The sequence below is a fragment of the Dermochelys coriacea genome, chromosome 2 (genome assembly GCF_009764565.3).
Source record: "Dermochelys coriacea isolate rDerCor1 chromosome 2, rDerCor1.pri.v4, whole genome shotgun sequence".
In the NCBI taxonomy this organism is placed as follows: Eukaryota; Metazoa; Chordata; order Testudines; family Dermochelyidae; genus Dermochelys; species Dermochelys coriacea.
In genome coordinates this window covers 26009522-26027012 of record NC_050069.1, presented here as the reverse complement: position 1 = coordinate 26027012, position 17491 = coordinate 26009522, and the positions used below count along the sequence as shown (strand labels likewise).

The window sequence follows — 17491 nt, the reverse complement described above, 5'->3', positions numbered from 1 at the left end:
TAACCTTTTCTATTAAATTCTATACAATTTTTTCCATTAGGGGAAATTCAGACACTGAGTTGCTCAAGATCATAAAGCAATGTAAAGCAACCCCAGATCAAAGCACCCTGAAACTTTGGAAAAGTACAAATTTAGATGCAGATTCATAGATAATAAGGTCAGGTGGGACTATGGTTATTATTTAGTCTGACCTCCTATATAACATAGGCCATAGAACTTCCCTGAATTAATTCCTGTTTGAACTAGAGCATATGTTTTAGAAAAGGATCCAACCTCAATTTAAAAATTTCCAGCGATGGAGAATCCACTACAACCTTGGTGAGATGGTCCAATTGTTAATTACCTTCACTGTTAAAAATGTACACCTTATTTCTAATATGTATTTGTCTAGCTTCAACTTCCAGCCACTGGATCTCCTAGATTAAAGAGCTCTATTAATCAAATTTCTGTTGCCCATGTAGATATTTATAAAGTATGATCACATCACTTCTGAACCTTCTCTTTGATAAATTAAATAGACTGAGCTCCTTATGTTGCTCACCACTCCTTTACTCATTTTCTTGGCTCTTCTCTGAACCCACTTCCAATTCATCCACATCCTTCTTGAATGGACACAAACTGGACACAGTATTCAAGTAGCAATTGCACCAGTGCCAAAAACAGAAGTTAAATAATCTCCCTACTCCTACGCAATATTTTCATGTTTATTCAGCTAAACAGTTCATTACTCCTTTCAACCATAGCATTGCTTTGGGAGCTCATGTTCAGCCGGTTATCGACCATAACCCCCAAGTCCTTTTCAGAGTCACTGCTTCTCATTATAGAGAAGACCATCCTTTAAGCATGGCCAATATTCTTTGTTTCTAAATGTATTACCTTACATTTAGATGTACTAAAACACATATTGTTTGCTTGCACCTAGTCATCAAGCAATACAGATTGCTCTGTAACAGTGACCTGTCCTCATACCACTCCCCTAGTCTTTGTCATTGCAAACTTTATCAGTGATGATTTTATGTTCTCTTCCAGGTCATTGATAAAAATGTTAAATAGAATACGGGTAAGAACCAGTCCCTACGACTTACCTAGAAACATGTCCATTTGATTATGAGTCTTCATTTACGATTACATTTTGAGATCTATCAGTTAGCCAGTTTTTAATCTATTTAAATGTGTGCCACGTTGACTTGGTATTACACTAGTTTCTTATCAAAATATTGTACAGTACCAAATCAAATGCCTTCCAGGAGTGTAACTATCTTACATCTGTGTTATTGCCTTTATCAGTCACACTTGCAATCTCATCAAAAAATGATAGCAAGTCAAAAAATGATATCAAAGATCTCAACATCTGGATCCAACCCTTTAACTAAGACTCCTTGACTAAAAAGTAAAGGTGAATCAAATAAGAACAACCAAGGTCACTGAAGACAACCAGACAACATCTTGGCAGTCTCTTCCCATTCAAGGTAATACCAAAGACACCAATATACACAGTTGTGAGTTGTCAAGTGCGCTATCTACTGCTGTGAACAAAATCTTTGGACCTCCAAACTATTATCCCAAGAGAAGTAGTAAGCAGAGATGGCTCACAATATGTTAGGGCAAGACATTCCCCATCACAACTCATTTTGATTTAGCTAGCCGTATAAAAATATCCTTTCTTTCAGGAAATGTGTCTGTGCAAGAGTTGAACTTTTACATTTAAGGGCAAAAAATATTTTATTCTTGTTGACGAACAACCTGTGCCATCTTTCTGTGAGCATGTGGTGTGACCGGCTTCTAATACTCTATGGGTAAATTGCCTCTGCCTCCCTAAAGCCCCTCTACTTATTACATTGATTTATATAGCACCAGCATATTCTAGCTACTTTGCAGACAAACCTGAAGACAATACGCTGGTCCTGAGAAGCTCACAATCTAAGTACAGTCTAAGCCCATGATCCTGCAAAATGATCCACACAGGTAGAGCCGTGCACCTGCCTGGATTGGGGATTATATGATTATCATCTTCACCTCCTATCCTATATTGTTGTGTATTGTTGATATGAACTGATAAATAATGTGCTTTCCACCCCAGAGCTGGCTGGTGAGTAATGCTTTGGAATCCTTGAGGATGAAAAATTATGTACATGTTGTAATTGAGATAATATTCTGTATGAACTAAGGGCATGTTGCAATTGGCCCTAAAATTATTGATAAAAAGCTGATTACCACTAAGAATGCCATTGATTCATTTATGTATTCATGCACACACACACATAATATATATAAATATATAATAATGTATAAAATGTGCCTTATTTCTCATTTGAATTTATCTAGCTTCAGCTCTCAGTCATTGGATCCTGTCTATATATATATCTGTATATAGACAGGATCCAATGACTGAGAGCTGAAGCTAGATAAATTCAAATGAGAAATAAAGCACATTTTATTTATGTATTTATTTATTTATACGTACAATGAGGATAAATAATCAGTGGAACAATTTACCTAGGGATGCGGTGGGTTCTCCATCACCTGACGTCTTTAAATCAAGATGTTAAAATACCTTACAGCTCAACCAGAAGTTATGGGTTTGATTCAGGAATGACTTGGTAAAATTCTATGGTCTATATTACACAGCAGGTCAGGCTAGATGATCATAATGATCCCTTCTTTCCTTAAAAAAACTATGAATATTTTCTGTAACCCCAGCAATGAATCTAGGCACTCCCCTGGAATTTTTTTTACAATTCTTCCATTTGGCTGTGTGTGTCACTAGAAAGAACTAGTTGCAGACAATAATGCAAAAAGAACAGGAGTACTTGTGGCACCTTAGAGACTAACACATTTATTTGATCATAAGCTTTCGTGAGCTACAGTTCACTTCATCGGATGCATTCAGTGGAAAATATAGTGGGGAGATTTATTCTCCCAGAGAACATGAAACAATGGGTGTTACCATACACACTGTAAGGAGAGTGATCAGATAAGGTGAGCTATTACCAGCGCGGGGGAAGTGTGGGGAACTTTTTGTAGTGATAATCAAGGTGGGCCATTTCCAGCAGTTGACAAGAACGTCTGAGGAACAGTGTGTGTGTGTGTGGGGGAGGGATAAATGGTTTATTGAAAGCAGGGAATTACTATTTGGAACAAAAAGAAAAGGAGGACTTGTGTTGTTAGAGACTAACAAATGTATTTGAGCATAAGCTTTCGTGAGCTACAGCTCACTTCATCAGATGCATTTGAACAAAGTTTGTTTCCAAAAAGCGTGCCATATAGGTCTATGTTCTTTGGAAACACAGAAGTTGTTCCCTATGACCCATACTATTTTCTGAAAAATTACAGTAGACTGACTCATGCAGGTTTATATTGTGCTCCATTTAAATACTGCTTTTTTAGTTAAGTGGTAGCTATTTCAGTGGTTATCTTTTGGTTTGATGGTTTATTTTTATATAGGGAAGAGAAAGTTTACCCAAATTATAATCCACTGCCAGAGGAAAAATGTCATCTTGACATTGATTTCGTCAGAGAATGAATCATGCAGCCATATAACTTAGCAGCACTGTCTGTCTAGATTTGTGATGTGTTTTGTTTCTGTTAATACAAAGTTTGGCACTTGAAAAAATGTGTGATGTCTGGTCTTATATGTATTTATAGTTTATCCCATGTTTACTAACATTCTACTCTGTGTGTCATTCATGTCCGGCATATGCATCATCAGTAGTTCCATTTAAATATAGAAACCCATAATTTCATTTTATATTTTGTCCATATGTATCATTTTTGTGGCTGCACTTTGTCTATGATGAGGTATGATAAGAATGCATGCTTAATGACAGAAACCATAATATGTTCCATATATAGTACTATATGGCTATTGTAAACTGGCGTTTGACACACATTTATGATTTAGATCATTAATGGCTGTCTGCATCACCGATATGACCCATTGCATCACTTTTTAAAAAACCAATGACACACTCCTTTACAGATTCCCTTTAGCTCAGCTAATTCAAAGAAAATCAGAAAACCAAATCTTTAATCAGGAGATTCACATTCTAAATAGTGAATAGGATTTAAAGGCTTTCTTGTGGCCAGAATCTGCTACCTTGAATTACCACTTAGGTAGGTATTACTCTTAGGAGTAAGAGTTTTAGAATCAGGCCAGCAGTAAACTCAGCATAACATATGTTTCTAGTCTATGTTTTAATCCAATTGACTAATAGATGGATTGCATCTTCTCATTTATCTTTTATTTCTTTTAGATCAGTTGGTTACTTTGTTTCCCCTCTTTGTTCTTAATTGCTTGCTTTTGTTCATCATTATATAGAGAGTGCTTGATGCTGTACAGACATATAGGAGGTCAGCATGAGTTTGCAATCTCGGTTTAGGTCTCTATTCAGCCAATCACATCTCTTGCCTGTCACCCATTAAAGCGCAGGATTCCATGACTTTCTCTGGTGCTGGGGTGGTGTAGAATGTCAACACACACCATCCCCACACTTGTGTATGAAAGAGGTCCATTCTAATGACCTCAGAAGGAGTCAGCCCAGGGTGGTACTGAGGGCACATTGACATCCACACACAGGGAAAGTCTCTCAGGGAAAAATGACTCATTCCACATCCTCGGTAAAGTGAAACACATGCTTTCTGTGAATCCCTTTTGGTTTCACTCATTCACTCATAAAGAAAATGTTTTCATAGAGAAGAGACTGATTGCAGCAAAGGAGCGGGCACTAGCAACAGTAAGCAGGATGCTAATCTAAGTCCATCTTCGGTGTTCATCTGTGCCCTAGTGAAATTGGCTTACCACTTATGTGAGTATGCACTACGCCATCCTACCACATGGGTATTAGAATGGGTACCCAAGCGATCATGTGCATACATTGACTGTGGGCAAGAAGGGCAGGATTCCAAGCTCAAGAATGTGGACACAGCTGCATGTCTTGCTCATGTGGACATATCCAGTAGTTAATGAGCCATGTCAATAACACAGAGATGGATTCACTGAGAGATCAGCCAAACTGCCTCCATCGCTGTGCAAAGTGAGTTTTTTGCATCTCAGGGTCCAGAATGTGTTTGCACAAGGACTCGGGAGGAGAGGGAGAACAACAATCAGAGATTTCATGATATTGCTTTATTCATTTTGTCGCATCCAAACCTTGTGAATCACCATCATTCTTTATGTGGGAAATAAGCATTTAAAAGGTAGCATACCAAGTATGTGATGCAGCATTGTGTGTGCTTTTTATGGCACATACCTGTTATGCATTGTGGATGGGAACTGGTTAATATTAGAAATGGTCTAGCATTGAGAACCCAGACCCCTGGAAGAATTCAGATCCTAATCTAGCTCTGAACTATGCAGCTCATGCCACGTTTTAGTTATTACCCAGGTCTTTAGGTCTCTCCACTGGAAACAAGGAATTAAAATATATCTAAGTTAGGATAAAAACACATTAGCATGCAGTGCTTTGGATTAGGCAATATTGGTCAGAAATGTATAATTCCTAATGAAAAGTCCTTGGAGTGTACCATGTTCTGGACCTTGAACTGAAAAAGAGTGTGGTTCATATTAATAAAACATTGTTCCAGCTGGATCTAGATAAGAAACATTTGAAGAAATTAAGATGTTCGATAAGATTTTACCTACGCTATCTCTGGAATTGATTTAATGTTATTTCTAAATATAAATTCCATTACCCATCAGCTTAGAATTCCAATGATTAAACAATGCCAAAGAGCGAAATCTGGAGATGGTTGAAATACTTCTGTGATTTATGAACATTTCTTGTATACCCAGGACTAAATATGTAAGTGCAGGCAATGGATTAATTGTAGAGCAAAGCACCTAAATGTATGGCACATGAAACATGAGGGGAAAATAGCTTGTAGTTTTGGTTATCCTATCCCAAGAATATATTCTGAAAACACCTGCTATTTGCTTCACACTGGTACATTCCAATGGCAAAATTATTAACCAGAAGTACTTTAATAAACCCCAGAGATAAAATTTATTTTTGTCACAGATGGCTGGTCAATGTCTAGAGAGGTGTGAACTTCTCCAGAAGCAGAGAAATCACTACATACTAGTATTGAATTGTACACATGTGTTGTGCAAGGCGACATTATAACAACTCCATGTAGTACAAAAAACAACAATGACTGTATAAATCAGACATGCACATAAACCTGGGACTAGCACCTAGTCTTTCAGATCCAAAATCACAAGCCTCTACCACTTAAGACAAAGGAGAACTGTATCTACGAGTAAGTCCCTTAGCCTCTGTGTGCCAGCCACTAGATGGCTGTATAAGACATTCATAAAACATGCACAGAGTGGTAAGGTGGTTTGTGTTACAGAGCCAATATACCCCACGCTGCACAATGATATGACCCAAGAAGCGAAGAAGCCTTCAGCTAGGACACAGACTGTGCTAGACATGGACTTGCTAGAGTTGGAACTATGTTAGCTAGAAGTCTGTTTAAACAAATATTTTACCAGCAGGATACCAACACAGTGTTCTAGGCCATATTTTGCCAAACTGTGCTACAGAAACCTTCAAGGTTTCTCTAGTTCCCAGTGGGTCCTGCTCCCACTTACTAGTTCCCCACCCCAACAATGCGGTGCTCTCTTCCTTTCCCACCTAAGTCCCCTGGGGTTCCCCCCCTTCTTAATTTGCAGGCCAAAAATTACTGAAGCAGCTAGAATGAGTTCAGAAAGTACCCTGGACCACTAGCTATCTCCTTTCTTCTCTGCCTGCTTTACCATGCACCACTTTATAAAGTGTTTTGAGATTTGCAGATGTAAAATTCTAGAGAAGTTCTAAGAAAGCACTTCAGGGCAGGGACCCTTGTTTGGAAAGTGCCTAGCACAGTTTTGATTGGTTAAAGTATAACTAAACAGGTATAGCTATTTACTATATAAACTGGGGTCCAAGAAGGAGACCCGCAAAAGGAACAGAATAAGAAGAAGGAAAGACCTGGAAGAAGAAGAATTCACTTCTAAGGCACAGCCTAAGATCAGAACTGCTAAGAATCCTCTGCATGATCGTGACTTGCAGCAACCAGAATACAGATGAGAGTGACCTTGCCTGGCCAACAGGGAAAGTCCACCTGCATGATCAGGATTGGTGAGCATAACATTTTGCTTGGTAATTGTTAATAAACAGAGGAAAAGTATATTACTGTGTAAGGCTCTTTCGCTGGTAAAAGGTTCTGCAAACCCATAAAGAGTATGCCCTGAGCCCTAGGAATTGGGAAAGGGACAGGTGGGTACTTAAATTAACCAGATTATGCACTGAGCCGTGGGAGCTGGTGACCCTGAGCCCTGGCAATTGGGAAAGGGTGGGGGTGTCTAAATCAAATGGGTTACGCCTTGAGCCTTGGGAACTGGGTAAGGGTGGGTGCCCTAGTGCATGTGTAACAGAGAATTTGTGTGGGTAACAAGTTTGGGTGACATCATACACTAAATAGTGAAAAAAGATAAATAACTAAGCAAGTGTGTGTGTGTGTTTGTGTGTGGGGGTGTTATGTTCCAGGCACACACACAGACACACACACACATTAGATAAAATCATAAATTACTATTGCTGGAAGGTTGCAATGTAACACTTCTTTATTTCTTAGAATTCAGAACAATAACACATAAGAACCCAAAACAGAAAGCACAACCCACTCCACCTGACTCTAGCCTGGCTCTCTGATCACTGACTCTGCTAAGCCCACATCCCTTGCTTCCTTACAAAGCCCTCTAGTCTGCCAGCAGGACCAGAATTAACCTCTGAGCATTTAAAGTGAGAGCTAACAGTTTTAACATGATTTATAATGCACCACCATGTGTTTGGTTGCAACATTTAAAACAAAGGGGGATAGGCAGAACATAACAGCCAGAATGCTGGAAGAGGGAGACAAGGACAGACTTGGCCAGAGAATCTGATGGCTAATGGTGCTCAGTACTATCACTGCCGCTCTGGAAGTGGAGCTTTCGCTGAGGAGCTTTGCTGTTGGTTTTGCCATTATTGTTCAAGGTAAACAGGACTTGTGTATATGATGGGTGAAATTTGGCCCTATGTAGAGAGGCAGCACAAGGCTTAGGTGTTAGGATGAAATTCAGTCCTGAGCAGAGAACCAGCATAAGGTCTATGTCGTGCGCTGGCTCTCTATATAAGGCCAAATTTCACCCTCTGTCAATAACTTCTCTCCCAGCAATGAACAAACCTCCTCCAAAGTCCCAAACACCACCTATCCCTCAGTGGAGGGGACAATGGTGTGCTAGGGTGTATGCCATACTGACTTCTTGTCGGTTCCCCCTATCCCCCCAAGATCTTTGGTCTATCTGTGCTTTAATATATTAAAATAGATGTTATCACCCTAGACTTAGCTTTTGTGGAGAAGAGGAAAATGCTCACTCTCCCAGGGGGATTCTCAGTTCCAATCTTTTGTGCATGATTCCCTTCCTCCCCCTGATAAGGGTGGTATCATCAAGCACTGAGAGATGATACTTGAAGATACCAGGTTAATTCCATTTAAGTTGGAAGCAGTGCATTTCCTGCTATAAATGGAGGGCTGTTTCCAACTCTAAAAGTTTTGAGAGTTCTATCCTGCAATTGTTTTGTTCCTTGTGTATAGTGTTTAGAGATGGGTCTCAAACCAGACCCGTGGATCTGAACTGATAGGGAAGCTCAGATTCAGGTCTGGATTCTGCATCTGGCCCCTGTGTTGACAACGTGAAATACTAGAACTCCAAACCACCTTTGGAATGGTCAAATTGCAGATCTGGATCCTAATCCTGTGACTTGGGCCAATTATTAGATTTTTGAAGGGAGAAAGATATGTGAAGTGAAAAAAAAAGATATCTGAGACAGGACTCCTCTCTCAAATGTAAACAGAGTTAAATTTGTGTCATGAAGCAGTGGGCTTCGTTTTCTAAAGGAGGCATGGTTCCCAGAAGGAATTACATAAATATTTATGAAAATGAAGCAGGAAATATTTTCCCAGGGTAGGACACATATTCAGTGCTACTCAGGTCAGCGAGAGCTGGAGGCTATTTTGTAAGTCATTCATTGGAACTGAATCACTGCCTGCTTGTTTGCTGGGCTCTGTTCTGACATAGGAACAGGCTGCACTCTGACTAACACAAATTATGAAACAATTGCAGCTTTTCCCTTTATATATATATATACATATCTAACAGAACTTGGAATTCCTTTTTTTTAAAACAACCCCAATGTTTGGCAGTATCTATATGTGTTTCCATGGAAAACCATAATGGTGACATTAGTTAATATTAGGCCTTTCATGGAGTCTCATGAGAGTATTATTCTGGCCAACAGTCATTTTCAGGTTTCAGAGTAGCAGCCGTGTTAGTCTGTATTCGCAAAAAGAAAAGGAGTACTTGTGGCACCTTAGAGACTAACAAATTTATTAGAGCATAAGCTTTCGTGAGCTACAGCTCACTTCATCGGATGCATTCCTGAAGTGAGCTGTAGCTCACGAAAGCTTATGCTCTAATAAATTTGTTAGTCATTTTCAGTAACAGGAAAAACTTGAAGTGCTCTGTGGCCAATTGCTTGAACTGGCAATAGGGATGAAATTAACCTAGATGTTCCTGTTAATGTGGTGTGATTCCTGGGAGATGTGAATAAGCGTGAAAAGGGCCTGTTGCTGCATATTTTATACATCCCACTGAAATGGGCTTTAAGTAAGAACAGACCATATATTATTTTCAGGCCACATGTTTGAAGAGCTAATAAATGTAGGCTTTGATCTTGCAAATCCTTGCACGCTGCATAACTAGGGACACAAGGCTGTGACGTCCCAGTGTAAGTGAGAGCAGAGGCTAAGCGTAACTTGGATATGCTTGAACAATGCAACATAAGCAAGGCCAGAATGGATATTAGGCCATTGTCACCAAGACGGCTCAGTCATGTGTAACCTCTTGAATATCATGTTGGAAGTTATATAAGACTATTGCAGACTTTCTTAAAATCTCTATTTCATTGACTGTACAGGCAACAAGACTTTGGATCCAGAGTAGCAGCCATGTTAGTCTGTATTCGCAAAAAGAAAAGGAATACTTGTGGCACCTTAGAGACTAACAAATTTATTTTAGCATAAGCTTTCGTGAGCTACAGCTCACTTCATCGGATTCATTACTTAAGATGATCTTCTCCTTACAATGTGTATGGTAACACCCATTGTTTCATGTTCTCTGTGTATATAAATCTCCCCACTGTATTTTCCACTGAATGCATCCGATGACGTGAGCTGTAGCTCACGAAAACTTATGCTCAAATAAATTTGTTAGTCTCTAAGGTGCCACAAGTACTTCTTTTCTTTTTGCGAAGACTTTGGATGAATTCTTGTCATCAGCTGTAAAGTGCAGTTCTTTCTGGAATCTGTTTGCCGACGCTCATAAAGCTGTTTGCCGACATTATTCCAGTCACTGCCCGAGTCTCTGACTGGAATAACGCAGTGCAGAGCTGCTTTTTACAGACTACAGCCACATAAAGCAAATGTTACAAAGTATGACATGGTGTCAGAACACAAAGGGTCAGATTTTAAATGAGAAATCAATGAGAATTAGGCACCTAAATCCCAATCTGGGCCAAATGCTTTAAAATATCTTCCCCCTGCCCCGTCCCTTGTGTGCCATATCATACCATTCTATTTCCCTCTATTCTTTCCTTCTCTAATCAATTCCAAGCTTTGACAATATTGAATTAACTTAATATCTGGCATGGCAGGCTGGAAAGTCTTGTCCTCAGATACTGTGGTAGTAGGGGCCATGTAAGTATCATTGGCAGACATTTTGCCTTTGACCACCTGCAGATCCCAGTAGTTGGTCAGTACAGGTATAGGGAAACTCCCTGAACTATTGAAGTCTTGGGCTAGAGCTGCTGCAGGTGGACCCCAAGCACTCCGATCTGAGTCTTACCTCTGGTATAGGCAGGATGTGTAAAGAGTTGAGGCCAGTCACAGTATGTGGGACTGTGCTAATCAATCAAGTTGGCACTAGCACCTGGCCACCTATTGGTAAACTTTACAGCTACCTGAGCAGGTTGTTGTTTGTACTGTATGTAGCATATTGACTTTTGACAGTTAACATCAGAGGGATATTAAGGTAAAGGTAACACTCAGCTCCTGAGGGAAAGGCTTAGATTCTAAAAAAGGTAACATGCAACATAATGGTAACCTGTGTACTGCTGATGGCAAATATACAGAACGAACACTTCATGATTTTCTTTTAACTATTCTCAGTGGTTTCTGGTAAAACATTCTTGCTGCAGGAAACACAAACACTGGTTTGTTAGTTTTTTTTCTTGCCTACAGACATCTCTCTTTGCCTGATTCAATGAGAATTAAAATGCACAATGGCCAATGTGCCTCATTACAGCTCAGTCACCACTGAATTCTCGGAGCAAATGTTTGCCTGCATCACTTCCCCGATCACTGTTTACTGCTGAGGAATATCAGACAATTGCTGGAAGATTTCTCAGCGCTGCTGAGCCAATTCTGCCATTCACATTGGTTTGCCAACATGCCTCTTTAAAGCCTTCCTCAGAACCAACTACACTAACTTCCTGCTCCTACACCATGGGTGTCTTGTGCTTAAATGGACTTTATGCTCCCAAAATGGAACTGAAGTGTCAGAAAAAGGGCAAGGATAAACAACACACATGTACAACTTACAAAGTGATAGGCACAGTTCACAATGCAAATCACCCACAGTCAAGTTTATTCCAGGGGCAACTCCATCCACCCACAATCCCAATTCTTATTCTTCCTGTATCCCCCTCTAGCTATGGTGTATTTGTTTTTATTCCCTCCATCTTATTTAGATTGCATGCTCTTTGGGACAAGGATCTGTCTTCTTACATTTCTGAAAAGCACAGTGCACGGCACAATAATAAAGAGAGAGGGAGTGTTTGTTTTGAAACAGCAAGGCAACCCATGACAAGACTGGATATTGGAGGCAAAATCTTCATCCTGACGAATCAGTGGCAATTTTCCAATGTGGCCAAGATTTCCCCACCACGTGCTTGAGATCAAAGGCCTCCAGCCATCAAAAAAGAGTAGGTGCCTTGTGTAACTGCACACTTCTGTATGGGAAGACTTGCTGCTATGTTATCTGTCTGTCAGAAGCTTATAGGGCTATAAAATTAATTTCTCTTTAAATAATGAGGAAAGCATCTGAAAAGGTATTTCTCCTCTTTAATATGTTTTCGCTTAGGATGGGCACAAACAAACATGCGTGTGTAGCCAGCAATAAATTACTCAGCTCCAACAAATTGCCCCCCCTTCAAGAGCAGCTCTCCCCTTATTGAGTTAAAGTCATCCAGGATGTAATGGGACAAAAGTTAGTAGAGTCCCACCAGAGATTAATATGAGCATCCATCTGCCTTTGCTCCCTAATTGCCATGATTCATTGATGTTCTTACTATGTTTTTTATCTAATTAAGAGCTAGAGCCTGCCTTTTTCGGGTAGGGTTGCTCTGGGAAAAGGTGCACCGGGACCACACAGTAAACAGATGCCCCAGGAAGAATTCTTGTGACTGCCAGAATTCCTCCAGGGAATCACACACTAGTTCCTCTAAACAGGGGATTTTACACCCCTTTGTCTCTGAGTTTGAGCTTCAAACCCACAAACTCAGAGCAAAACTCGGAGAACCATGTCACACAAATCAAAACCAGCACTAACTGAAAACCTCTTTTGCAGTGCAGCTGAGAAAACAAAGACTGAATGGGCCTGGAGCCTGAACTACTCCATTGCCTATAGAGATCATCTCTCCTGGCTGGCAATGGGATACCTGGGGTAAAGGCAGGGTAGAGAATTTTGCACTGCTATTGCTCAAACTTTACCTCTTCTGTGGCTTCAGTCCTCAAGGTTGTCCTTCTGGATCTTGTCCAGCAACAAAGCCAGGGAGGCCACAGAGCAACCACTATAACAGTCTCCAGGCCCTAATAGCAGCCATGTCCTGTGGATTCTGGCTGGCAAATCAGCTTGGTCCACAGACCCACTGCTCACATCCATCTCTCACCCTTCCCTCTCAGTCCTCCACCATGCTGCATGGAGCCACCAGAGAACTCTGCAGCATGGCATGCAGGAGGTATGAAGTCCCATTCTATGACTTCTCCTTGAAGCAGAGCTGCAACCATTCTATTGCTTTTGGGGGTTTTGGCAGGCTCTTGTTGGTATATGTCCCTTACCTGTTAGGACGAGCATAAATTAATTTCCTTACGTAACAACACAGTACAAGCATTTTATAATTAATTGACATTCATTTGGATAGAAAATCAAAGTCTTTCTCTTCTGAATGAATGGAGTGTTGGGTTTCCCCATTATAAGTGTAAAAAGAAAAGTCTAACAAAAACAGAGAGAGCCTCATATATCCAAGACAATTCCTCTGGCCAATGCAGCTAAATATTTCACAACTAAAAGATAAATTGGAATAAACAGCTGTCACTGTTAAATAAATATTCTGGACAATGTATCATCTGTGCAGGATACAAAAAAACTAACACATCAGCGACCTCCTTTTCCCCACTTTATTTAGCTTTCTTTCAAGTGTAAGCTTCCAAGTCTTTGCTCTGCCTCATTTAGTGAAACATTTATTTTAGAATCAACTTGTATTTTTCAGGACTGGAAGAACGAAAGGCATTTCCTGAGGAACTGCAGGGATGAGCAGCATGAAAGGACAACAGTGGAGGACATGTGGAACTTTAGTAGTGTTCTTTATTTTTCAAGTTCAGATTTTTGGTTTCGATGCTGACAATCAACCTGCAACAGATGTCTGTTCGACACACACCATTTTACCTGGACCAAAAGGTGAGGAATACCAAACTGCTAGTTAATACCAAGCTGATCAGAGTTGAAATTCTGAGCCATGAAAGGATTTGTGGTGTGGGATGTGCCTCACCAGTGGGCTGGAGATGAAGGATCTGAAGAATTGCAGACCAGGCCAAATGAAATTTGTAAGGAAAGGGGAAAGAAGGGCCGCAGTGAGGAGACTTGAGAATTGTGGAATTTTTTAAAAAAGTTACTGGAACCAACTCCTGCACTTTCATATAAAGTGTTTTCAAACTGGGGTATGCGTACCCCTTGGGGTACATAAGCTCTCATCTGGGGTACGTTGGAACAATTCTGTAATGGCAGACAATGCATTTTATTTAGTAAGACTTGGCAATCTAATCAACATTTAGTCTCCTTTCAATTAAAATTGCAGCCACTGTGCAACTCAGAATCAGAGGTATTTTAAATGGTGGGGCATGCTCCCCTAGGGAACGCAAGGAATGTTTTGCAGGGGCTCTGGCCAGCCCTGAATGGCAGGGCTTGGAGAGGGAGCACCACCGCCACCCCCTGACTCACCTCAGCAGGTCACCTAGCCTGTCTGGGTTTGGGAGGGGGATGCAACCAAAAATTGTAATGCACACAGGGGGCTCAGGTCAAAAAGTTCAAACTCAAGTTACTGCTTGCCCCCCTGAATGTTCCTCCATGCCCCCCAAAGGGGCATGCCCCAGAGTTTGAAAACCTCTAGAAGCTGTTGCTAAATGGAAGGCAGAAATCTGTGGGGGACACATGACCCCATGTGCCCATCCTACACATCACCTCTACCTATCTTAGAAGGGGGTACATGGTAAACTACATTATTTGAACACCACTAATATAAACTAAATATCTTGTCCACATTGTTTCAGCTAAATTAGATCACTCCTGTTCAACATACGTGTTCCCAGGCAGTTGATATACAAAATAATAACACCGTGACTTCCCTTAAAAGCAAGCATTAACCAAGAGACAGCTGATGGTTGCGCTAGCTGTTTCTACACTTAGGGAAGAATACCATCATGTGGTCACTATTTATAAATGCCTACTTATAGATATACTGATCAATGGCTCCATGTCCTAGTGATCAATGACTCCATGTCTAGTTGGCAGCCTGTATCAAGTGGAGTGCCCCAAGGGTCAGTCCTCGGGCCAGTTTTGTTCAATATCTTCATTAATGATCTGGAGGATGGTGTGGATTGCACCCTCAGCAAGTTTGCAGATGAAACTAAACTGGGAGGAGAGGTAGATACGCTGGAGGGTAGGGATAGGATACAGAGGGACCTAGACAAATTAGAGGATTGGGCCAAAAGTAATCTGATGAGGTTCAACAAGGACAAATGCAGAGTCCTGCACTTAGGATGGAAGAATCCCGTGCATTGCTACAGACTAGGGACTGAATGGCTAGGCAGCAGTTCTGCAGAAAAGGACCTAGAGGTTACAGTGGACGAGAAGCTGGATATGAGTCAACAGTGTGCCGTTGTTGCCAAGAAGGCCAATGGCATTTTGGGATGTATAAATAGGGGTATTGTCAGCAGATCGAGGGACGTGATCGTTCCCCTCTATTCGACCATTGGTGAGGCCTCATCTGGAGTACTGTGTCCAATTTTGGGCCCCACACTACAAGAAGGATGTGGAAAAACTGGAAAGCATCCAGCAGAGGGCAACAAAAATGATTAGGGGACTGGAACACATGACTTATGAGGAGAGGCTGAGGGAACTGGGATTGTTTAGTCTGCGGAAGAGAAGAATGAGGGGGGATTTGATAGCTGCTTTCAACTACCTGAAAGGGGGTTCCAAAGAGGATGGATCTAGACTGTTCTCAGTGGTAGCAGATGACAGAACGAGGAGTAATGGTCTCAAGTTGCAGTGGGGGAGGTTTAGGTTGGATATTAGGAAAAACTTTTTCACTAGGAGGGTGGTGAAACACTGGAATGCGTTACCTAGGAAGGTGGTGGAATCTCCTTCCTTAGAAGTTTTTAAGGTCAGGCTTGACAAAGCCCTAGCTGGGATGATTTAGTTGGGGATTTGAGCAGGGGTTTGGACTAGATGACCTCCTGAGGTCCCTTCCAACCCTGATATTCTATGATTCTATGGTGGTCACTGCAACACATATCAGACTTGATCTAGGAGCTCCTGTTGAAGTCAATAGGGGCCTCACTGCTGACTTCCACGGGATCTCAGTCAGCTCTTTAGCATATCATTCTTTCACCTCTAAGACACTTTACAAATATCTGAGGCCAAATTCCATGCATCAGTTTATGCAACTGAACCCATGTAACCTAACTGAAGTCAATGGAATTGCCTAGGGTGTAAATCAGCCAGGAACTTAGCCCATAACAAAGAGATGTATCTTGCAGTGGCAGTTCTAAAACATTTATTCCAGGCAATGGCTATTGAAGCTCAGACTGCTGCTTCCTTGTTAGGAATTCATTATATTTCTCCGTAGGCTACAGAATAGGGAAACAAATGCAAGTGATTTATAGTTTAAACAGTAAAGAGACTTTATCAACACAAAAACATTGCTGAAGGCTCATTTGTTTTTATAATGGATTATTCAAATGAATGTTGCTTAAAGTACCATTTTTAATCATCACATTCATTTCTTTAAGATTGAAGTCCGATGTTTAATCTTTGCTGAGGCAGTATAAACTCAGGAAGCCACAATGAAATCAGAGGGAGTGGTACAAGTTCGTTTAGTTATTATCTGAATAATGGAAGTGTACACGCTTGGAAGAGAGAGTTTGGCTGACAATAAACTTTGCAATTAAAATATGCCTGAGTTGGCTATGTCTACACTAGAGATCTTGCAGCAGCACCGCTATAATATTGCTTATGTAGCCGGTCTACCACATAATTAAACCAATGAGTGGCGGTAGCAGTACAAGCTCTCTTGCCAACATAGTGCTGTGCACACTACCACTTATGCCAATATGTCGCTCAGGGGCGTGGTTTTTTTAAGTTTTGCTGATATAAGTGGTAGTGTAGACATGGCTTAGTGACACCACATCATGAATAGAGCTAGGATATAAGTCCAAGTCTCAGACTTGTTCCTTTGATCTCATCCAGCAGGGACTAGGAGCACTCTATGTAACTCAAGCCTATTAATGAGCGAATCCAGCAATTGTGATGTTCAGTCTTTGTTGTTCTTGGCCTGAATAATGGGTTGGCATGATGACACCAGAGGAGAGAAAGAACAAAAGGAGTATATTGAGGGGATGCTTAATGCTCCTCAGAACTAGAATATTACTATTTCCAAAGGACTGAATGGCTAAAGACTAGTAATTGGACATGGAGCTCATCACCTTTAAGTCACTGCTTCAAATCTCCTGCCAAAAAGGTGACAAATGACCATCTGACAGCATTCTACACTCTATGGGAGATGAATCTGTGGTCTCACTCCAGTTCCTAGTGGACAAGAGCCCATGTTAGAAAAGTCACAGGTGGCTTTTACTGGCATGACAGCCTTATCTGCAGTCCAAGTGAGAATCTAAAGACTGAATGGAATAATGTCTGAACTTCCCCCTTACCTGTAGACAAGTCTCTCAAGGTCAGTGATGAGGCACATTGGCCAAAGAGGGCATGAGAAAGTTTGCAGTACTGCTGCCCAGACTGTACCTGTCCTGTGACTAGAGGACTCCAGACACCAGGTGTTCTAGCTGTTAACAGCACTAA

At 41.0% G+C, this 17491-nt stretch overlaps 2 protein-coding genes across 4 annotated transcripts in view; one reads left to right on the top strand and one right to left on the bottom strand.

Annotated features, from left to right (window-relative positions):
• The window catches only part of TNFRSF11B (TNF receptor superfamily member 11b), an 85322-nt gene extending 78260 nt beyond the window's left edge, over nt 1-7062 (bottom strand). The window contains exon 1 of the mRNA XM_043507405.1: nt 6992-7062. The gene's annotated coding sequence lies outside the window, so the exon portion shown is untranslated. The remainder of the gene's footprint in view (nt 1-6991) is intronic.
• The window catches only part of COLEC10 (collectin subfamily member 10), a 34532-nt gene continuing 23978 nt past the window's right edge, over nt 6938-17491 (top strand). Inside the window, exons 1-2 of one of the 3 annotated variants that reach the window (XM_043507406.1) lie at nt 6938-7121; nt 13612-13819. In XM_043507406.1, the coding sequence (XP_043363341.1) occupies nt 13672-13819 (148 nt within the window). In that variant the 5' untranslated portion in view covers nt 6938-7121; nt 13612-13671. Of the gene's footprint in view, nt 7122-13455; nt 13820-17491 lie in introns of those variants that run through there. The other 2 variants (XM_043507407.1, XM_038391184.2) reach the window with 2 other exon arrangements.